General features: G+C 34.6%; 2 protein-coding genes and 1 long non-coding RNA gene across 8 annotated transcripts in view; 1 reads left to right on the forward strand and 2 right to left on the reverse strand.

Annotated features, from left to right (window-relative positions):
* CALCRL (calcitonin receptor like receptor) overlaps positions 1-680 on the reverse strand; it is a 103,148-nt gene extending 102,468 nt beyond the window's left edge. For all 3 annotated transcript variants that reach the window (XM_046659692.1, XM_046659689.1, XM_046659691.1), the window contains exon 1: positions 454-680. The gene's annotated coding sequence lies outside the window, so the exon portion shown is untranslated. The remainder of the gene's footprint in view (positions 1-453) is intronic.
* Positions 1-18,856, forward strand: part of LOC124238582 (uncharacterized) — a 63,852-nt gene extending 44,996 nt beyond the window's left edge. Inside the window, exon 3 of the long non-coding RNA XR_006888333.1 lies at positions 18,668-18,856. This is a non-coding gene — a long non-coding RNA (uncharacterized LOC124238582). The remainder of the gene's footprint in view (positions 1-18,667) is intronic.
* A 1,879-nt stretch (positions 18,857-20,735) lies between these two features.
* The window catches only part of LOC124238484 (tissue factor pathway inhibitor-like), a 78,294-nt gene continuing 75,502 nt past the window's right edge, over positions 20,736-23,527 (reverse strand). For 3 of the 4 annotated variants that reach the window (XM_046659474.1, XM_046659473.1, XM_046659472.1), the window contains one exon: positions 20,736-23,241. In XM_046659474.1, the coding sequence (XP_046515430.1) occupies positions 23,135-23,241 (107 nt within the window). In that variant the 3' untranslated portion in view covers positions 20,736-23,134. The remainder of the gene's footprint in view (positions 23,242-23,527) is intronic. The other variant, XR_006888316.1, reaches the window with a different exon arrangement.

The raw sequence follows: 23,527 nt of genomic DNA on the forward strand, positions 1-23,527 counted from the left end.
CAACAGCTGAGTGAGTGAGACTCTGAGACCCCGTAAATAGTTGTTCTTTCACCTCTTTCATAGAGGACTGATTATATGGAAAGTTTAAAGACCCCTCCTGGGGGAAAAAATGTTTTCCTGCTGTCAAAATTCAATCTTAGCTAGTAGCAGCTAATTTTAAAAGGCATTGTTCCTTGATTAAGATGTTTGTTCAGAAGCATGCCTTTTAATGCATTTAGGTTTTTATTACTTGCTAAATTTATTTTCTAGAATATCACTGCACATAATATTATCTCATAGTAGTAGATTTTGTATACATCTTGGGGTAACATACTGTGGTTTCTTTAACGTGAAATAAATGAAAATATGTTTCAACATCATTTCAACGTCACTAAATTCTGCAGTAGAAACATTGTCAAACTACATGAGAACACTACTCGGAGTAAATATATTTGTTGTGAATAATGTACTTACCCAGCACAGCTCCTAAGGAAATTCTTGGTGAGATATTCTTAGGATGGAATTTGATTTTCTGAGATTCCGCAGGGGAGATTTACCCCCAGGCTAGGTGGGGAAGAGGGAGAGCCTTGCAATGTGATCCTGCAGGCAGGGTGAGGTCCAGTTAGCAGAGCTGGATGATCCTAAAGCAGGAGGTGACACTCTTTGCTGGAGAGAGAGGACTGTTCTGAGTAGATTGGAAGTGTTGTCACATTGTATGTGCTCAGCAGCAGAAGGGAAACATCAGAGCTTCCTGTTACATCACTCTGACCCCGCCTGCAGTTAGTGTTAGGTTACTTTCTTTCTCAAATAGCATTCCCCAGGAAAGCAGCACTCCTTTCTTCTTCTGAGACAAGAGCAAGATGTAGCCTGAACAGACAAAGATCATATGCTGTATGAATACATTGTGAGCAGCAAAAGCTGGCTGGATTTCACCTTGACTGAGTTCTGTTAGAACTTGCCAAACAGAGCTGCCTGTGATTTGAAGGAAATCTGAATGTAACATTCTACTCAAAGAGTTAAAGGAATCACGAGAGTGTGTGTGCGTGTGTGTGCTGAATTATACCTGACAAAGCATCGAGGACATTTTTTGTCTAACGTGTCTATCTTTGTAAATGAACCCAGAAAAATAATAACTGCTCCCATCATAATTAAATCTATGATCTGACTCATTAATTTGGAGCGCTCATAATCAGAGCTCTTCCTTGATCAGTTTTCCATAATTAATGACAAAACTTTATCCTGTATGTTTTTCAACTTTTTTTTACTTTGTTCATGACATAATTACGTATGTGTGTCATAAACAAAACATTTGTGTGTGTGTATATGTTGTGTGTGTATATATATATTCATATACGTAGAATTATTTTTCATTATCTATAAGTATACATTTTAGAGAAAATACCCCTTTGAGAATATATTCATAAGACTAAAATAATTGTACATATTTTTAAATATTGGACTTAATTATGCTATCACCTATGAAATAAAAAAGCAATTTATACTACAACATTTATACCTCAAAATAGCCTTAACAAAAATGCAGGTAATTTATAAACATAATATTATGAAACAATGTAAAATGTGTAACATACATTAATTTTTTAGAAAAAGTTCTGCCTCAAAATATAATTTTATGCTAAATGTGTTTAATGAATCATTGGAAACTATCAGGGAAGAAAATTTTAAATTTGAAATGCACTTGTCTTTTGATAATGAGGTATATCTGTGAGATACAGCAATAATTATAATTGCTGAAACCTCAACACCATTGAAAATCACTTAATTTATCTGGGCATCAATTTTTTCTCATCGGTAACTAGAAGAGATGGATCAAATAATATCTAAAATCCCTTCTATCTCTAAGACTTTGAATCAACAAATTATGTAACATTTAGAAATAGATAAGACATTGTAGTGATTATTCAATTCTTCGTAAATTTGAGATCAGAGGCACTGAGAAATGGGGAAGTCATTGCAATTCAGGAACAAAATGAGATGCTCACACTCTTTGTAGACTAACAAAGGAGGACAAGGCAACATAAATTAAAGGGATATCATGTTTCCGAAGCAGTATGCTCCTGTTGTCATTTTTATTACCTGGATCCACGGAAGTAACTTACCACACAATCTTTGATATTAAAGTCAATAGGATCAAGGTCAATAAAAATACATACATGCAAAAAATAGGGTACATACCAATCTCCATCAATTATACTTAAAAGACTTGTAAGAAACTGAATTCAAACCTATTTGGTTCTTAGGAGAAAGAAAATAACCAGAGGAGTTAAACAGCCAGGTTATAGAATATTGTATTTCCAGTATGGCTTGGTTTTGCTTTGCCTTGGGAGGCTGCTGAGGTGTACCTCATTTTGAGCTATTTCCTTCAACCCATGAGAAGGAAAGTAGATGTTGCAGATCATCGCTGGCTCCACGAACAGTGGCTCTTTAATCAGAACGCTGATGTGGATATTCCCAGGTGAAAGCTTTGCTGAATTCTGCTGTGGAGGGAGCACATAGCCCAGGGAACCACTAAGAAAGAAGTACAAAGCACTGGGATTGGACCAAGAAACGTGAAATTCCAGTCCTCGTTCTGACACTTTCTTGTGTGTCCTCTAACGAAACTTTTTAGGTGCCAGTGCTTTCATTTTAAAACTCAGAGCAGAATCATATACTAGATTTTTTTGTTTGTTTGTTTTTTTGCTGAGGAAGATTCACCTTGAGCTAACATCTGTTGCCAATCTACCTCTTTTTGCTTGAGGAAGATTTGCTGTGAGCTAATATCTGTGCTAATCTTCCTCTATTTTGTATGTGGGTCGCTGTCACAGCCTGGCTGCCAATGAGTGGTGTAGGTCCATGTCCAGGAATGGAACCAGGGCCACCAAAGCAGAGGGTAACAAACTTAACCACTAGGCCACAGGGCCAGCCCTAGATTTTAATATTTGTATGATCACTGTCCATGTTTTCTCATCTCCTATGTTTAGTATAGTATCTGACCCCTAGAAAGAGATCAATATATAGCTTTTCAATTTAAGTTATGAAAAACTAAAATTTTTCCCAATAAGTTTGCAAAAGCATTACTTTTTTCCCCAAAGATTCATTGATTTCATTTACACTAGTGAAGTCTAGTAAATGAAAAAAAATCTATGCTTTGAACTTATGTCGTAAGACTCTTAAACCAACGCTCTTTCTCCTCTACTATACAGCAAGTGTTATACTAAGTGGAAGGCTAATAGGTTAGGTTATAGTATTTATGTTCAAGTTATTGGTCAGGCACATGGTTATTGTCCCTAAAGACTCTAATAATTTTCATCGCTATCATCTATAAACCTTATTCAGAAATAACAAGCAAGCTGCATCCCACTAATCAGATCCTTAAGAGTTGCCGTTTCATAAACTCCAGGTGAAATAAATGGCTTGAAGACTTCCAGGGAGCTCTGGGTATGGGGGGACAAGTGAAAAGATAGATAATGCAAACTTCTCAAGTACACACTGAAGCATGATGAAAAATATTTGGAAAAATGCAGTAGAACAAATTGAAAATATTTCAATAATCAATGAGGTGATTCTTAGCCAATGTGGCATTAATCAATACATTAATTCAGCCTTCTGTATTTCATATATATATATATATATAAATATATATATATAAAATAATGTTTCCCAGAACAATTTGAAGACACTTGCTAATCATTTAATATGCAGTGTGATCGGGCTTATATTTTGAGCTAGATACTGTATTAGTTGTGTTGGGGAGTTATGGAAAAATAGGATGTGTCCTGCTGTCTAGTTGTTTACAGCACAGATTGACTATCACACAAGGAATCATGTGCCAAATTCTCTGCAATTAGCAACTAATGCTGCCAACACAGGGTCTAGATGTAAACACGCAGGACACTGTCAATAAGATTCTCTATAGAACTGAGCAATGGTGTATAAATGAAGAATGACAGATATAATGATAAAATAATCATACTGGTCTATTTCAGAATACTGCACACAGGGTTGTGCCTACTCTTGCAGTCCCGTGTCAGGCTTACAAGCACTGCAGTCCCTTAATAATGAGTACCGATGACCATGTGAAATGCCCTTTGACTCACACTCAGGATGAGACGAACTCAAAATCTGAGGATTACTGTTTATATTATTCGACCGAGTTAGTTAAATTAGACGAGAAATGTTGTTTGACAAATTTAGTTCTCTACAGGCTGAACTGACCACTTCTTTTGAATTCATGTGGCTACTTCCTTGGAGCGTAGTTCCGCTACAAAAGCAAACAAGCAAAACAAAACAAAACGCCTTTACATGAAACGTTATGAACAGACCGTCCTGGTAAGGGTTCAGGGAAGAACTTTGAAAATGATTTCGATGAAGTTTTTCAGGTTTTATGCTGTGGGTTAATAATTCCTCTGTGCTCTCAATTGTCTGAAAGTCATTACTTACACTGAGAGAGAATTATGCAGTCAACAAAATTATGTATACCATGCTTTATTAAAAATGCACCAAAAATTTGAGGAGAAGCATATAATTTTTTATAATCTTTATGTCAAAAATTCTAGTAATGAAATAAGTCAACCTGAACTTTTATTATTTTACCTAACAATTGCTTAGCATTTTTCAAGTTATTTTGTTACTAAATGAATTGCATTTAGTAAAAGGACCTGGATCTGATGGCTGGACCATTGAGAGTGAATATGCTATTTTCTATTATTAAAATCAGAGGGCTGATTGCGCACATAATTTATCATCTTGAGGGAAATCATAATGTTTGTCATAACATCAAATATTTTTAAAATATTTGCTATGAATACGAATTTGAAAAGAGCAGAAAATTTTAAATATGAAATGAGTAACATTATATCAGGTCCATATATAGAAAAACAAAACTATTTTACTGGCCTATAAATAGTATTTCTTTTAGTATTTTATAATTTGTTTCCCCAAGAGAGTCAAACAACATGTCAAAAACAATTGGCTAAAAAGCTGCCTACTCTTTTCATTGATTCTTGTTAAGTTCTGATGGACCTGGATCTTGCAGGGAACTCAACATTTTATCATAGATCTTCATGAGTGTTTGAGCCTCTCCTCCCGGGAAACGGGGGATAGTTGCTAGAATAAACAGCTAGCTCTAGTAAATGAGATATACCATGGACTAATTAAAAATGAAAATTTTAACACAACGAGATTATAAGTGCTCACTTAAATGAGGGTACAGAATGAACTTCTTCCAGGTGAACACCCTCAATTAGAGTGATCGTATGCCCCGGCTTGCTAGGGCAGTCCCAGTTTATATAAACTAGGACACCCCACGAAGTGTCCTAGTTTAGATGAAAAATTATACGTGGTCACCCTAGCCATACTTATCCATACTGCATTGACAAGTGATACATAAATACTGAGAGTGAGTGAGTGATTTGTTTGGGAAACTGGAGCCTTCTTTCCCAGAAGAATTGAAAGTAATTCTATTTCTAGGATAGTTTTGGTTGGAATTGATAAAGATGCTCTTTTCACCTCTGGATATGTATTTATTGTGAGCTTATTCTGAAATGCTTCTTATTTGCTGAATATCAATCAACTGTGAAAATAAATGGTTTTCTTAACTTTGTGTTTATGCATATTAACGTAAGTAGTATTTGATTAAATGACTGTGTCTTATATTTTGCTTACAATTTAATCATTAAGTTCTAAAGATGCCAAGTAGTATGAAAGTTTTCCCAGTACAGACTATTTTATTCAGCAACTATTGTCATATTTATATAACTTGTAAAATTATTAACAATTTCTATTTTTCTCTTCGATAATTCACTCATACTTATCATTCTATTATATACAGTGAAAGTTTTTAAATATATAGGAATGTGTAACTATATATAATGCATATATTAAAGAATAATACAACATACTTGCCTAAGAATTCTTACCACCTTTAAGATCCTTTTTATACTTAGCTTTGAGGAGTTGGGTATCTATAGTCCCATCCTGCCACCTAGTGTTAAACATTCTCAAATTGCAAAAAGTCTGAAATAATAATGAAATTGTTTTTCTCTAATGAAAAAAATCCCAACAACTAGGGAAGATTCTTAAGAAAACATTCTGATGCACATGATAATGAGAGTTGTAATGGGCAGGTAATTAAAGTATCAGTTGGTACATATGTAGTGAAAAGAAGGTGTACTTCATAAAATATTTTGATGCAAACAAATCATTAAATAAATGTTAAGGGTCCCACCCTGTGGCCGAGTGGCAGCCCAGGGTTTCGCCAGTTCGGATCCTGGGTGTGGACATGGCACCACTCATTAAGCCATGCCGAGGCACCATCTCTCATAGCACAACTGAAAGGACCTACAACTAGAATATACAACTACATGCTGGGGGGCTTTGGGGAGAAGAAGAAAAAGAAAGATGTTTGGCAACAGATGTTAGCTCAGCTGCCAATCTTTAAAAAAAAATTTAAAAAATGTTAAAACATAAGTAAAAATTACAAATTAAAATGACATATCATTTTTGTCTTCCAATGAATATATATATTACATGTACATGTATTATATGTATGTACATGTAATATATATATATATATATATTTAAATATTTGAAATGATCTAAAGCCAGACAACTCTGAAGCCCATGGCTAGGATAAAGTAAATTAACCCATAGGTATCTGATCAGGAATAGAAATAAGATCTTCAAAAGCTCACAACAGTGTGAAAAGTGTTTCTCACATCTGATAAGCAAGGCCCTCTAATATCTAAGCATGAAAAGTATTTATTCTACCACTGTATGTTAGGAAAAAAATCAATTATTAATTCACTATAATCCTGCCCTGGCTTAATACAGCTGACATTTGAGAGAGGCAGTATGTGGGGGGCATATTAATTACCTCTGAGGTCTGTCTCTATAAACATTTGTAAGGTTTCGGAACCACATTAATTGATCATCTACCATGCGCCAAGCATTTGGATGGATACTGGGAGTACAAAGTTTGGTAATGGGGACATGGTCCCTGCTCTTAAGGAATTTACTTTCTTTCCTTTGGTAGACATTTAGAAAAATGTACTTATTTTTGCTCATATTGCTTAAATACTCAGATTGCTAAAAAGCAGTATGTTCAATGACTGAAGGTAGGATGGAGGGAAAACATATTTCTTGTAAAAAAGAGGGTAATAATTACTCTGGAACCTAAAAGTCAAGAAATATAAGGCATTCAATACATTAGGAAGAAGTCTGTTCTCAGTAGGGCTTCCCAGAAGCAGAGCTTGAGAGAAGGATTTGGGTGCCCATGACTTACTAAAGGAGAGCTCTTTAGGCTTTAGGAAAAAACATTAAGGGAGGGAATGAAGCAGGACTGGAAGAAGAAGGAGGTGAGCGAGCATATGGTCTCAGGTAAAATCTAGATTTGGCATAACCAATGGGGTAGGGCTCTGGGGTGTAAATTGCATATCAGAGTTGTCCTCCCATGATGCAAGGGAGTCTGTCTTTAGTAGCTCAGACACTTAGTCAGACACTGTCACCGTGGGAGCGGAGAACATAAATTCTAGGCAAAGTAACTACCATCAGCTGAAGATAATTTGGAGAAGGCTGCAGCTGGGAGTTATTAGTCGCCAATTCTCCCAGAAACTGGGAGCTGAGTGCACCAGCTCAATAAAGGGCATGTGGGAGGGGCACCAAAGCAGAGTTTACTAGGAAGACTATTGCAAGTACACAAAATCTGTTCAAGTGCTGCACCTAGATTGCTTCTAGAGCCTGGAGACCAGTGAGCATGAAAAGAATCCCATGTGAATACATCAGGACATAGAATGTAGGGCCATGTAGACTGTGGGAAGGAATTTGTATTTTACTCTACTTGGAATGAGTCACGCAATCCAAATCAAGTTTTATGCTTTGTTCTGGTGCGACTGGGTGGGGCTGGGGTGAGGAACCAAGGACAAAACGCTTTCCTGGGAAATGTTCTGTGTCTTTCTGCAAGTTATTAGCTGTCATTAATGCCCACAGTGTTGACCATAGACCCTTATATATGGTAGCCTTCAAATTCATTTCTCATGGTATGGGGGATATTCAGAAAATAAAAATACTACAATTGGACAACTCTCTTTTTTGGATTAATTGTAAGAAATCATAAAAACAAATTCAATTTTGGGTTGCATTGACTATTGTATTGTTGAGTACTTAACAATATCTAGTAGTGCTGTTGGGTCTCTGTTTTGTTTTGGGGGAGGTTGAGGAAGAAAAGTAATGTTGTTGATGGCTGGCACTTTTCCAGAAATATGCTATACACTTTAGATACTTTCTTTAACTCTGTGAAGATTTTATTTTCACTTTTCAAATGAAAGAACAGAATCTTAGTAAGTTTATACAACTGGAAATTGGTCAAACTGGAACTTGAAACCTAAGTTATTTAGTTTTTAAAACTGTCCTTTACAACATTATTAGCAAAATATTTAATCTGGCAAACTACTTCAGATATTTTTGGAAGAAAATTGTATGGACTATAAGTCAAATGGCATCGGTTGCTGGGGCTTTGGTAGATAATTCCACATTGACAAAATGAAAATAATGAGTATTAACAATTTAGGAAAACAGCACAATGTTCAGCAAATTTATGTTAAAGCATTACCACTAGCTTGGCTATTTTTCTATTTAAATATATTTGTATTCTGATTTTTATCTGCATCATATATTTCCAATAGTATTCATATATGAATGATAGTGTATGTTTCTGAATATTTGGGAGGATGACACAAAGAATAATGGAGGTCATTTTTTAAACTTAAAATTTCTTAGAAACATAAGGCATATTTAAATATTTTAAGATGAGTTTTACATAGGTTTATTAGAGAACTATAAAGAACATTCACCAATTTTACTCGTTTTTACCCATGTCGAAATTTTCATATTAAAAATATTATTAGCACCTCAGGCAATTATCTAAAAAATTATTAAAAATTTTAAAAATTCTCAATATATAATTTTTACATTTTCCTCCATTAATCTTGTTAACAGTAAAGCCAATTATATTAATCCCCTCATTTGTCAGTTATAAAATTGTTACTTTAGCAAGCAAAATTTACCTAAAAGTTCCTACTTTAACTTTCAATTGTCTTACTTATTTGAATAATTGTTACAGTTCAAAGAGGCTATATTCTAAAACTCTGAAATATTAAATACTCAACTAATTGTAATACTATTGGCTATCCTTTTATTGAATACATATGATGGAGCAAACACTATGCTAAGTACTTTACACATGTGCTCTCATTTACACTCACAATCATTTCACAGACAAAGAAGACAGGATTAGCGACCCCAAGATTTACTGGGCTCAAATCCAAGTTGATTTCAATCCGAATCCTGTGCTCTTTATTATTGTATTTGATTGGGTGTTTTATTTTTTCTTCCACAATCCTTAAAATATTCTTTATTTGCTTCTGACAGTTTATTGACAGTGAGAAGAAAGGAGAAACTGTGGGATTTACTGGATTTTAAAGATTTTCTCCCTAATTAAATGATCCTTTGCTTCTGTGTGTGTATGTGTGGGTGGGTGGGTGGGTGGGTGTGTATAGCTTGTGAAGGAGAAAAACAGAACTTGCAAAAGATTAAATGAAAATTTTCCTAACATATACTAGCTTTACAATTCTAAAGACTTTCTCATTGAACACTGGCAGATATTTTGAGTAAAAAAATCTTAATTGTTTATTTCTTCATCTCTGGAGTAGCAATTTCTTGGCTAGATGGGTCATTTAGGTAGCTCACAGCTGTTCACATTTTGAAACTCTGGAAATTTCCCTAGAGTGACTTATAAATTTTATGGAACATTTTGTTGAGAGTGGGGAATATGTTAACAAAAGAAAGACTATTGGAAAGTCAAAATTCTTGCCTTCTGATTCCAAAAAGTTACAAAGAAGAAGGAAGTAGCAGTTTCCTCTGGCTTCTAACTTGAGAGCACCTGCAGCTTAAGACAGTGCAGAACATTAGAATTACACCCTCTGTGAAAGTACAGATTAAATACGGATCAAAACCCCGAAAACACTCAGATTCATATTTGATGTAGCCGATCTTATAAAGAATGAAGAACAGCAACCCGTCAGGAATGTGTGGAGGAATGCGTTAATTCTGGCTGTTTAGGATTTGCTTAACTCTTATTAGAATAAATTATAATTTGAAATAAGACTTTGGTACTAGAATTAACTTGTTCTTCTCTAAATTTTACCAGCTCTTTTAAGAACGATTTAAATAAAAAAGAGATTACTTTCAAAATTGTCAAAGCTTTTCATGAGCTTGAAATGCCTTGATGAGTTACTGTAAATCAGAAGCACATTTATTATATTCTCTAGAACACATATAATCTTGAGTGGGGGGAGAAGTTAATGGTTCAGAAAACTTTTTTTTTTTTAATTGTAAACAAAATCCAAATGTTAAGGCATTTGGAATCTCCCAAATTGAGTGGGGGCCCCCATAAGGTAGTAACTTAGAAGCTTCTGTAAAAGCTTCTGATATTTGGGGATCAATCAGGCACTGACAAAGGAAGTCCGTTACAGGCGTAGTCAGCTCAGATGTGGCAGGCTGCATCAACATAGGCTGGTTTTGAAGGAACATAGCAGACCACTGAAAATGCCCACCTTATGCTAGCAGGGATGGGCGTTGTTACTGAGAGAAAAGTCTGGCTGATGTTGATTTTTGTTTTCTAATCACAAAACATCTTTACAATTTTTGACTTACTGTATATTGGTGTTGGATGCTTTTTAAAGAGAAATCATTTTCATAAAATCCTGAAATGCCCAAATCAAAAGAATTCTTATAGGCAGTCTAGTCCAAAACATTTGTTCTAAATATGAGTAAATGTGGAGCCGAAGACGTTTGATGACAAAACAAATTCATCCACCAAGCAGTGTTGGTGTTGGTACAAGAAACCGTATCTCTTAGTTCACACTCCAGAACTATTCCCCCAAGCTCTGATGGGAAGTGAAAGCATTAAACAATTTTATATTTATTTTAATTAATTTTTATTTTTCAGCGAAGCACTACAGGCACATAATTGAAAGATCAATTAACATTAAAGACTTATAACAAGTAAACAGCTATTCTTCATTCTCAGACTTCACGCCCAACTTTATTCTGGCTTCCTTCCATTCTCGCCATTTAGATGTACAATTGCATTTTTATTTCTACATCTCTGTATGTGACTTATTCTCCCATATTCTTCTCTGTCCTGTAGGAATTTTTTCTTCATCACTAGTATGTGAAATTGTGTGCGTGTGTGTGGTAGAGGGTGTGCTGGGTGGGTTTTCCTTTGTTGGGTAGCATTCACCATTTCAATGAAGAAAACCTGTGTCATCTAGTCTCCCCCCTCTATTTTGTCTTTTCTATTTTCTGGACCTTCTGTTACTTCAAGATTTGGCTCCTGAATTGATGGCTTACTGTTCTTTTTTTTTTCCTATCATTTTCCTTTTCTGTGGCTTTTTCTTTCAATAGCTTAGAGATTTTCTTCACTTTTTCTTCCATTTCTTGATTTTTTAAAAAACATATTTAGTGTATTTAAAAAATTTTTTCCTTTATAAGCTAATGTTCTTATTATTATCTTCTTTATCTGAAAATACTAACTAGAAGAATTACAATAAATAGAAAAATATTTGCTCTTTTTATGTTCCTCAACGACGTATTTGAATTTTCTCTATGGGTTTTTTTTTTCCTAAAGGTTTTTTAAAACATCTTTTGTGCGATTTCGTGTTAGGTATGTTAGGGTTTTGTTCTACTGTGGCTAGAATATATTTTCTATTTAGTTTACAGAAATGCTATTGATTGCATATGTTGAAATTGTCTATAGGAATCTTGCCAAACTCCAGTATTATTTCTAATTGTTGTCTTAGATTCTCTTGGATTTAAAATTATGACAAGCATATTATATGACAATAACAATGATATAATATTTATATCTAATTACTGTTTCTTGTTTTTTGCTTTGGCTGTAAAATTAAGACTGCCTGGATATGTTCAATATTAATGGTAACGGAGGACATCTTAATCCTGTTCCTGAGTTTAGTGGGAATGTTTATAAAATTTTACCACTAAGTATAATATGTTATAACATTGGTAGATATTGGTAGATATCCTTTATCAAATTAAGAAAGGTCTCTTCTTTAGCTTGCTAAATGTTTTTAATCATGAAACACGTGTTGAATTTAATCAAATGATTTTTCTTTATCCATTTAATATAATAATTTATACTTTTTTTCTGTTAGTATTTTTATTACATTAAACAATGATCAAATTTGAACCATCTTTATATTTCTTACTAAATCATCAGTATTACTGGTTTTTCCTTTTGCCTTAGATTCCAGTATGTTTCAGTTACTAATCCCATCTTTTTAAAAAGCTTGGTATTTTCATGAATTTTTACTTTATTTTTGACTTTTTAAAAAAATACTGCATTACAATTTTATCCTGGTTACTGAGATTTTTTTTGTGTCCCCTCAAATTTTGTGCCTGAGACAAGTGCTTCACTTGCCTTGCTCTAATTCAAGCCCTGCCACTCAGATCACAAATTTCAGGTAGTGCTTATACCAACCAGAAATCTGGGGGTGGACTTGTGAGTCAAACCTAGTTAATCGGAAAGTCACATTTCTTAAAACATGGTGTTGAGGTCAAGGCTAGCCATAAGACATTTGGGTCAAAGACACTGAGACCAGATTTTGTTGTTGTTGTTGAGGCCATAATAGTTTATAACATTGTAAAATTTCAGTTGTATATTATTATTTGTCAGTCACCAAATAAGTGTGTCCCTTTACTCCTTATATCCACCCCCAACCACCTTTCCCTCCGGAAACCACTAATCTGTTCTCTTTGTCCATGTATTAGTTTATCTTTCACATATGAGTGAAATCATATGGTGTTTGTCTTTCTCTGTCTGGTATATTTTGCTTACCTTCAAGGTCCATCCATGTTGTTGCAAATGAGATGATTTTGTCTTCTTATGGGTGAGTAGTATTCCTTTGTATATATTTACCACATCTTCTTTATCCATTCATCAGTCAATGGGCACTTGGGTTGCTTCCACATCTTGGCTATTGTGAATAATGCTGCAATGAACATGGCAGTGAATAAATCTCTTTGAATTGTCAATTTCAAGTTCTTTGGATAAATACCCAGTAGTGGGGTAGCTGGGTTGTATGGTATTTCTATTTTTAATTTTTTGAGAAATCTCCATGCTGTTTTCTATAGTGGCTGCACCAGTTTGCATTTCCACTAGCAGCATATGATGGTTCCCTTCTTGCAACATCCTCTCAAGCATTTGTTATTTTTTGTCTTGGTAATTATAGCCATTTTAATGGGTGTAATGTGATATCTCAGTGTAGTTTTGATTTGCATTTCCCTGATGATTAATGATGTGGAACATCTTTTCATGTGCCTATTGGCCATCTGTATATATTCTTTGGAAAATTGTTCGTATCCTCGGCCCGACTTTTGATCGGGTTGGTTTTTTTGTTGTTCAGTGGTGTGAGTTCTTTATATATTTTGGAGATCAACCCCTTTCTGGATATATGATTTGCCAATATTTTCTCCCAGTTGGTGGGTTATCTTTTCATTTTGTTCATGGTTTTCTTTGCCTTGCAGAAGCTCTTTAGTCTGATGAAGTCCCATTTGTTTATTTTTTCTTTTGTTTCCCTTGCCTGAGTAGACATAGTATTTGAAAAGATCCCTTTAAGACCTATGTCAAAGAGTGTACTGCCTATATTTTCTTCTAGGAGTTTTAAGGTTTCAAATCTTACCTTCAAGTAATTTGATCCTATTTGATCCATTTTGAGTTAATTTTTGTGTATGGCAAAAGATAAGGCTCTACTTTCATTCTATTGCATATGGCTGTCCAGTTTTCCCAACACCATTTATTGAAGAGCCTTTCCTTTCACCATCATATGTTTTTAGCTCCTTTGTCAAAGATCAACTGTCCATAGATGTGTCATTTTATTTTTGGACTTTCAATTCTGATCCATTGATCTCTCTGTCTGTTTTTGTACCAGTAGCATGCTCTTTTAATTACTATAGCTTTGTAGTATATTTTGAAGTCAGGTATTCTGGTGCCCCCACTTGTGTTCTTTTTTCTCAAGATTGCTTTAACTATTTGGGGTCTTTTGTTGCCCCATGTGAATTTTAGGTTTCTTTGTTCTATTTCCATGAAGAATGTCATTGGGATTCTGATTGGGAGTGCATTGAATCTGTAGATTGCTTTAGGTAGGAGGAACATTTTAACCATGTTTATTCTTCTAACCCATGTATATGGAATATCTTTCCATTTCTTTATGTCATCATCAGTTTCTCTCAATAATGTCTTATAGTTTTCCATAAATAGGTCGTTTACCTCGTTGGTTAAATTTTATGCTAGATATTGTATTCTTTTTGTTGTGATTGTAAATGAGATTGTAATCTTGAGTTCTCTGTTAGTTCGTTATTAGAGTATAGAAATGCAACCGATTTTTCTAAGTTGATTTTCTACTCTGCAAATTTGCTGTAGTTGTTGATTATTCCTAACAGTTTCTGATGGATTCTTTAAAGTTTTCTGTACATAAAATCATGTCACCTGTAAGCAGTGAAAATTTTACTTCTTCATTGCCAACTTGGATATCCTTTGTTTCTTTTTCTTACCTAATTGCTCTCACCAATACCTCCAGTACTATGTTGAATGAGTGGCAAGAGTGGGCACCCTCGTCTTGTTCCTGTTCTCAGAAGGATGGCTTTTAGTTTTTCCCCATTGAGTATGATGTTGTCTGTGGGTTTTTCATATATCATCTTTATTATGTTGAGGTAATTTCCTTCTATACCCATTTTATTGAGAGCTTTTATCATAAATTGATGTTGGATCTTGTCAAGTGCTTTCTCTGTGTCTATTGAATTGATCATGTGGTTTTTATCTCTCATTTTGTTAATGTGGTTTATCACATTGATTGATCTGCAGATGTTGAACCATCCCTGTGTTCCTGGTATGAATCCCACTTAATCATGGTGTATGATCCTTTTAAGGCATTGCTGTATTTGGTTTGCCAATATGCTGTTGAGAATTTTTGCATTTATATTTACCAGCGATATTAGCCTGTAATTATCCTTCTTTGTGTTGTCCTTGTCTGGCTTTGAGATCAGGATAATGTTTGCCTCAGAAAATGTGCTAGGAAGTGTTCCATCTTCTTCAACTTTTTGGAATAGTTTCATAAGAGTAGGTATTAAATCTTCTTTGAATGTTTGGTAGAATTCTCCAGAGAAGCCATCTGGTGCTGGACTTTTGTTTTTTGGGAGTTTTTTGATTACTGTTTCAATCTCTACTTGTGACTGGTCTAGTCAGATTCTCTATTTTTTCTTGATTCAGTTTTGGGAGGTTGTATGAGTCAAAGAATTTATCCATTTCTTCTAGATTGTCCAATTTGTTTCAAAGTATTCTCTTATAATCCTTTGTATTTCTGTGATATCTGTTGTAATTTCTCGTCTTTCATTTCTAATTTTATTTATCAACGGCTTCTCTCCTTCTTTGTTAGTGAGTCTGGCTAAGGATTTGTCAATTTTGTTTATCTCCTCAAAGAACCAGATCTTAGTTTCATTGATCCTTTCTACCGTTTTTTTTTGGTTTCTATTTCATTTATTTCTTCTCTAATTTTTATTATTTCCCTCCTTCTGCTGACTTCGAACTTTGCTTGTTCTTCTTTTTCTAATTCTGTTAGGAGTAGTTTAAGATTACTTATTTGAGATTTTTCTTATTTGCTAAGGTGGGCCTGTATTGCTATTAATTTCCCTCTTGAGACTGCTTTTGCTGCCTCCCATATGAGTTGGTATGAGGTATTTTCATTTTTATTTGTCTCCAGATATTTTTTGATTCCTTCTTTAATCTTTTAAATGATCCATTGGTTTTTCAGTAGCATGTTGTTTAGTCTCCATGTATTTGTCACTTTCCCAGCTTTTTTCTTGTGGTTGATTTCCAGTTTCATAGCATTATGGTCACGAAAGATGCTTGATATGATTTCAGTCTTCTTAAATTTATCAAGGCTTGCCTCTTTTCCTCAGCATATTGACTATCTTTGTGAATGTTCCATGTACGCTTGAGAAGAATGTGTACTCGGCTGTTTTTCAATGGAGTGTTCTCTATATGTCTATTAAGTCCATCTGGCCTAGTTTTTCGTTTAATTCCACTATTTCCTTTTTGACTTTCTGTCTGGATGATCTATCCATTGATGTAAGTGGGATGTTAAGGTCCTCTACTATTACTTGATTGTTGTTAATATTTCCTTTAAGGTGTCTTAATAGTTGCTTTATGTACTTTGGTGCTCCTATGTTGGGCATGTATGTTTTTATAAGTGTGATGTCTTGTTGGTGGAGTGTCCCTTTTGTCATTATATACTGTCCCTCTTTGTCTCTCATTGCCTTTTGTCTTGTGAAGTCTGCTTTGTCTGATGTAAGTATGGCAACACCTGCTTTCTTTTGTTTGCCCTTAACTTGGAGTATCATCTTCCATCCCTTCACTCAGAGCCTGTGTTTGTCTTTAGAGCTGAGCTGTATTTCCTGGATGCAGCATACTCTTGGGTCCATCCAGCCAGTCATATGATTGGAGAATTCAATCCATTTACATTTAGAGTGATCATTGGTATATGAAGGCTTATTACTGCCATTTTATCACTTTTTTTCAGTTGTTCTATATTTCCCTTGTTTCTCATTTCATGTATTTTGGACTGTCAGTTCAGTTATGTAATTCTCTATGATGATTTTCTCAGTTTTCTCTTTTTTTTTACTTGTGTCTCTGTTCTCATTGTTTGCTTAGTGGTTACCGTGAGATTTATATAAAAAATCTCATAGATGAGATAGTCTATTTTCCGATAGCCTCTTATTTCCTTAGTCTAATCAGGTTCCATCCCTTTCCTCTTCCCCATCTAAGTTATTGTCACAACTCATTCCATTTTGTGTTGTGAGTTTGTGGTTAAAATGATGAGATTATCATTATTTTGATGTTTTCCTTCCCTTTATTTTTAATGTTATAATTAAATGTTTGTCAACCTGTTCTGATAGAGAGCTGCAGTTTTTTTTATTTTGCCTACCTATTATCTCCTTGCTCAAAGTTTTGTAAACCCTTTCTATTTTGTTTCAGGTATGAGAGCCTTCTTGATCATTTCTTGTAGGGGAGGCCTTGTGGCAATGAACTCCCTCAGATTTTGTTTATCTGGGAATGTTTTCATTTCTCCAACATATCTGAAGAATATTTTCACTGGATAGAGTATTTTTGGCTGAAAGTTTTTATCTTTCAGAATTTTGAATATATCACTCCACTCTCTCCTAGCCTGTAAGGTCTGCTGAGAAATCCACTGAAAGCCTGATAGGGGTTCCTTTGTAAGTTATTTTCTTCTGTCTTGCTGCCCTTAATATTTTTTGTCATTGACTTTTGCCAATTTTACTACTATATGCCTTGGAGAAGGTCTTTTTGCATTGATCTAATTAGGAGTTCTGTTATTTCTTTTACTTATAACTCCTGCTCCTTGCCAGTTTTAGGAAGCTCTCAGATATTATTTCTTTGGACAAGCTCTCTGCTTCTGTCTCCCTCTCTTCTCCCCTGGAATGCCTATGTTCCTTATGTTGCATTTCCTAATTGATTTTGATATTTCTCAGAGAATTATTTCATTTCTTTTTAGATTTAATTTTCTCTCCTCCTCCATCTGAAGCATGTCTGTATTTCTTTCCTCCAAATTGTTAATTCTGCCCTTCATGATGTCAGCTCTGTTATTGAAGGACTACAGATTTTTCTTTATTTCATTGTGTTTTTTATCTCCAACATTTCTGATTGATTTTTCTGTGTAGTTTCAATCTCTTTTGTGAAGAATTCCCTCTGGTCATTAATTTTATTCCTGATTTCATTGAACTGTCTTTCTGAATTTTCTTGTAATTCATTGAATTTTCTTATGATAGATATTTTGAATTCTCTGTCATTTAGATTATAAATTTCTATGCCTTCAGTATTGATTTCTGGGTGCTTGTCATTTTCCTTCTGGTCTGGAGTATTAATGTACCTCATCATATTATTTGATGGGGTGGATTTGTGACTTCACATATTGGTAGTGTCTGGTGGCAGATTCCACCTGCCACCACTGAGTGGTGGTGGGGGGGGGGGGGTCAGGAGCTGTGTATTGTGAGCCTGCCAAAAACCCTGGCATCTGTGCCTGTCCTTTGGGATCTATGCTGACAGTGCCTCTGTGATTGCCTGCTGGCAGCTGCTGCTTTACTAATGTATTTGTATATCCTCTGGTGGGGTTCCCTTGGTTTAACTCACTGGCTGAGCTGGTTCACTGGACAGGAGGAGGGGTGCTTTCTTCCATGTGAGTGATCCTGGGATCATTCTCACTCTGCCCTAGCTATCTGCCCTCCTGGGCTGCTGGCTTGATGAGAACATCTCTGTGATAACTTAGCCTCCTATGCAGGTAGCTTACCTACAGCTGAAAGGCAATTTCAAGAGCAAAGTTGTTCCCACAGAGATCCCCTCACCCAGAGCTGCATGCAGTCCCACACCCTATGTCACTGCTGGGGAGGGAAAGGAGATCCCTTTACCTCCTCCCACTTCCTCCTGGGGGGTCCAGCACCTCCACCTTCAGACGTATGACTGTGTGGTTCTCTCAGGTGTCTACTGTGTTCTATGAATGTCTCCTGTTGGTTTATAAATGTCCTTCTCATTGTGTCTTAGAGGAGAGAGTCTATGGGAAGAGCTCACTCTGCCATGAAGCTGATGTTGCTCTTCTCTGGAATCCTCCGGAATTCTCTGGAATCTGGAATCACATGAAGCAGAGATGCTGGAAACCTCTGAATCTTCTGTGAGCTTTTTAATCCTCCTTCTCTCCTCCCTGCCCATTTATCAGAGTCATTAAATTTCATGTTTAAACCAAAAATCTAATCATCTCCTTTAACTGCTCAGAAACCATCACTTAGTCATATGGATTAAGGTTCTTCCATGTCTTTTTATGGCTTAGCAGCTCATATGTTTTTGGTGCTGAATAATATTTCATCGTCTATATGTAACACAGTTTACCCATTCATCTACTGAAGGACATCTGGATTGCTTCCAAGTTTTGGCAATTATGAATAAAGTTGCTCTAAATATCTGTGTGCAGGTTTTTGTGTGGACATACATTTTCAACTTCTTAGGGTAAATACCAAGAAACATGTTTGCTGGATGATATGGTAAGAGTATGTTTAGTTTTATAAGAAACTCTCAAACTGTCTTCCAAAGTGGCTGTACTATTTTTCATTCCCACCAGCAATAAATAAGGGTTGCTCTTGCTCTTTGCCAGCATTTGATGGTGTCAGTGTACCTGATTTTGGCCATTCTAATAGGTGTGTAGTCATAGCTCATTGTTTTAATTTATATTTCCCTGATGACATATAATGTGAACCATCTTTTAACATGCTATTTGCTGTCTGCATATCTTCTTTGGTAAGATATCTGTTAAAAAAGACTTTGGTCCATTTTTAAATAGAGAGTCTTTTGTTTTCTTATTGTTGACTTTTAAGAATTCTTTAAATATTTTGGATAAGAATTTTTTTATCAGATGATCTTTTGCAAATATTTTCTCCCAGTCGGTGGCTTGTCTTCTAATATCTTGATATTGTCTTTTGCAGATGCAAAGTTTTTAATTTTAATGAAGTCTAACTTCTCAATTATTTCTTTCATGGATCGTCCCCAAGGCCAGGACTTTAATTAGATTCTTTGAGGTAAGAGAGTCCAAACTTTTCTAGTTCTAGAAAACTTTGCTCTGAGAGGATGTGGGCCTTAAATTTTGGAAGTCATCTTGAAATCTTGTGAGATTAGGAATAAAGAGAAATACTGTTGAGCAGCAGAATTAGGGGCAAAGACAGACTGAGTTTTGATGAAAACATGAGGTCTTGAATCCATCCATAATAAAGTCAAATACCTCTAGCCTTTTCAATTTGTAGTCAAATATATCCCTGTTTTGTTTCAGACTGTTTGGACCAGAATTTTTCTCATCTGTGTTGAGGAAATCATATTCATAGTCCTAATGCTCTATTTTTTTGTATTATATGATTAAATGACTGCCTGCCTCTTTCTCCCTCTGGTAAAATGAAATGCCATGTACCGCTACTCCCTTTAAAAGTGGTCTGAATAATTCTAGCCAAGACACCAGCTACGTGGTTAGAGTAGTTCAGAGATTGGGGCCTGAGGGACTGACAAGATCTAGGTTCCCTGTTCTGTATAGCAGGATGCAGGAAAAGCAATTAAGGTGTGTCCTCGCTAATGTCGTTGAGAAAGAACTGAAAGTCAAAAGTTGGAAAAACTACATACAAATGCTAATTTCATAAAAAAACAGACAAGAGTAAGTGCAGGTGATAAAAATTCAAGAAGTCCACTAACCAGTGGCTACATTAGTGTGATTTTCTTCTTTCTTCTTCTATGGAGAGTGGCGAGGCCACCTTCAACGTGTAGTTATGATATATGTCTAAATATACATAGCATATTTATATAATTACATAAGAAATGATTGATAGAAATTTAGATGGAATAGAGCAAATGTAGAATATTAGGATTGTAAAGAATAGTATCCTAATTTGTTTGACAAGTAGGAAATCATTATAGATGCAGATTTGTAATTGAAAGGGGATTATTAGGAAATTCCAATTAAAGAGGTAAAAATGGACTGGAGCTTATGAAACATTTTTTTTCTTTGTCTTTGGGCTTTTTACCTTTGTGATAGGTGAAGAACACTAATTTATTTTTTAAGTGTAAAAAATTTCATGAGTACAGCAGTAAAACTTTATTACTCAGGATAATACACTTTACTTCTTATAATGTAAAAAATAAAATCATTTGAGCTGTTTTTAGCATGACTTAATTTTGAACAAATAAACAAAATAGGTAAATATAAGTATATGCTGTATAATATAAATCTATATAAAATTCACAGTTAGATGCATTTGATTATGCAAAACAAAGCAAGACAAAACCACCAGAGGGCTTCTATTTAAAAACATAGTAAAAATAATATTCACATGCATTAAACATTGCAAACCATCTTAGTGTATGTCTTTTTTGACTAAGTAATGAAGCCATGAATGGTAATTGGAGAAAACAATTAGTCAACTCACCAATGTGCTGTTTATATGTCCTTGGCAACTTGCCACTCGACCTAAGGAGACTTTAGCCTTTATTTGAAGATATTGCTATCCATGTATAAATGACAACAGAGCATATTTCACAATGGATTTTGATTTCCAAAGTTTTTTGGATTTTTTGGCATTCTTTGCTCAAATTCCACAGCAAAGATTCAGTTTAAAGCAGTTGCTTGTGTACTGAATATTTGAAATTAAGATACAAAGTTTTTCTTTAGTGAAAAAATTGAAATTATTTTGGGGTCATATAATTTTTATGCCGCAGGATGAAAATTATGTATAATTGTATGTTAGGACTTTTCATATTCTGTCTCAAAACATGGTGATTTCATAACTCATATCAGTTGGACCCTGGATTCGGATGAATGGTCTGGAGGGGATCAGATTTTTGAATAAGAAATCAGCATGAATAAGCTGAGTAATTAAAGATATTTTCAGTGAACAGCGAATACTCTTTTAACTAAATTGAAGTATTCATGAAAGAGTAGTGTAGCTAAGTCCAAATATACATATATATATATATATAAATTGTGGGGAATTGGGTAAGGTTAAGTACCAACTACTGAGTCCTTGAAGGGTTTGGGGTAGTGGTGAAATATACTGAATTAATTCTTAGGAATTAAATCAATACTCATGTGAAGAATACAGTGAAGGTAAAAAGCCTGGGAGTTGGATGAGCTTATGAAGAAGGAGGCAACAGTGTTTGGAGACTGATTAGATGTGGTATATGAGGGAAAATACGAAGTCAAGACTGGGTTCAAACTTTCAAACCTGAGGAACAGGCAGAATTATAATACTATTGCTAGAAATTAGTCATTAAGCTAAACTAAATGGATGAAATGGTTAGTTGTTTCTAAATGACAAGTTCCAATTTAAATACGAAATTAGAAGTGAACAGTATAGAGACTGAAATGTGCATGATGAGGCTGTTGGGATGCTGGACTGCACATGGCTCAGCAGAGAAGGAAAGGAATGGATCTGGATATAGTGAATTAACTCCAGAGAATGTTAGTTAAAACCCTGAGAGTAAACAGCACTTGGATTTTCTAGTGGAATCTTCCTTACTGATAATTTTCTCTTCCTCTTCTACAGAAATGGCATGCCTGTTTTTTCTTTTAAGCATGAATTTCTGGCTGTATTGTGTGTAATCATTTATCCTAATGATAAATCAACAGGTTTCAGGAGGTTCAAATATTATTGCTATTTTGGGAGCAGAACATTTTGTCAAACAATAAAATTAGGAAGTACATAGAGTTTCTTTCTGATGGCCATTAAAACTTCCCTTGTCCACCAAGTTTCTTCGTATCATGATCAGCATTTAACACACAATTATCTGACTATCTTTACTGATATAACAGGCCATAAGCAAAGAAAAAAAATCATATCAATCAAAATTAGGCAGGCACATGACAAAGGGTTGACTTTTCTTTGTTGAAATATGGTTTGGCTCAAGATTGGTCGAGGTACTACTGGTTAGTGCAACAGGAGAAAACGTATTTCTAGAGAGGGAAGTATATGATAGAATTCCATTGTTACCAGCTCTTTCCAAATACACAATTGAGTGATCTTTGTCAGAAGGTGCTTGTCACCATTTTAGATGGAAAACCCAAAAAGTGCTTGGTTTTTAATAGCTGCATTTCTTAATCTGGGCATAGGCTATAAAGAAGATCATCATATATATGATCAAAACAAGTAAGTGACAATATAATCTCAAATAGATGACCACTAAATGGAAAAATGGACTGATTTGAGGTGGCCAGCAGTAAGATAATTTGTAGTTAAATGGCAAATAGGGATCAAGAGAATAAGTAAACTTATAGTAGTCAGTTAATAAATTATAGCCCTGGAAGAACCAATTTGACTAGATTAGATAACGATCACTGATGTAAATGTATTAATAGCAGATAATATATGCATAGGAAATTCACGAAGTTTTAAAAGGACTTTAGGAAAGAAAAAAATAGAAATCATATTGAAAAGCTTCATCCAAAATATTTAGTAGGATTAATGTTGTAATAACATAACAAATTTATGTCTTTTTAACAAAAATTTTTTCGTATACTATTTTCACTGGCTGCTTCTTTCTTTTTCTTTTTGTTTTAATTAATCCTTCTTTTGATATTCTTTGGATGAAACCTACAAAAGGAATAGAAACAAATTTATGCATGATAAAGTAACATAATAAAACATTTTATCTAAAATTTCCTCAAATTATCTTTTGTTAAAAACAAAAAAAATGAATAATTAAAAGCCTTTAATTTGTCTATGTTTAGAAGAACCTATTTCTAAGGAAGTCACTTTGTATACATAAGAGTTAGCAAAAATGGACAAGCATGTTGTTGATTTTTATTATTTATCTTCAGTCAAAAATTCAAGCTCATTTTATTAAAAAGTGGACATGTGGCTCTATGTGGCTAGTGGA

This window comes from Equus quagga, chromosome 4 (assembly GCF_021613505.1).
Source record: "Equus quagga isolate Etosha38 chromosome 4, UCLA_HA_Equagga_1.0, whole genome shotgun sequence".
Lineage (NCBI taxonomy): Eukaryota > Metazoa > Chordata > Mammalia > Perissodactyla > Equidae > Equus > Equus quagga.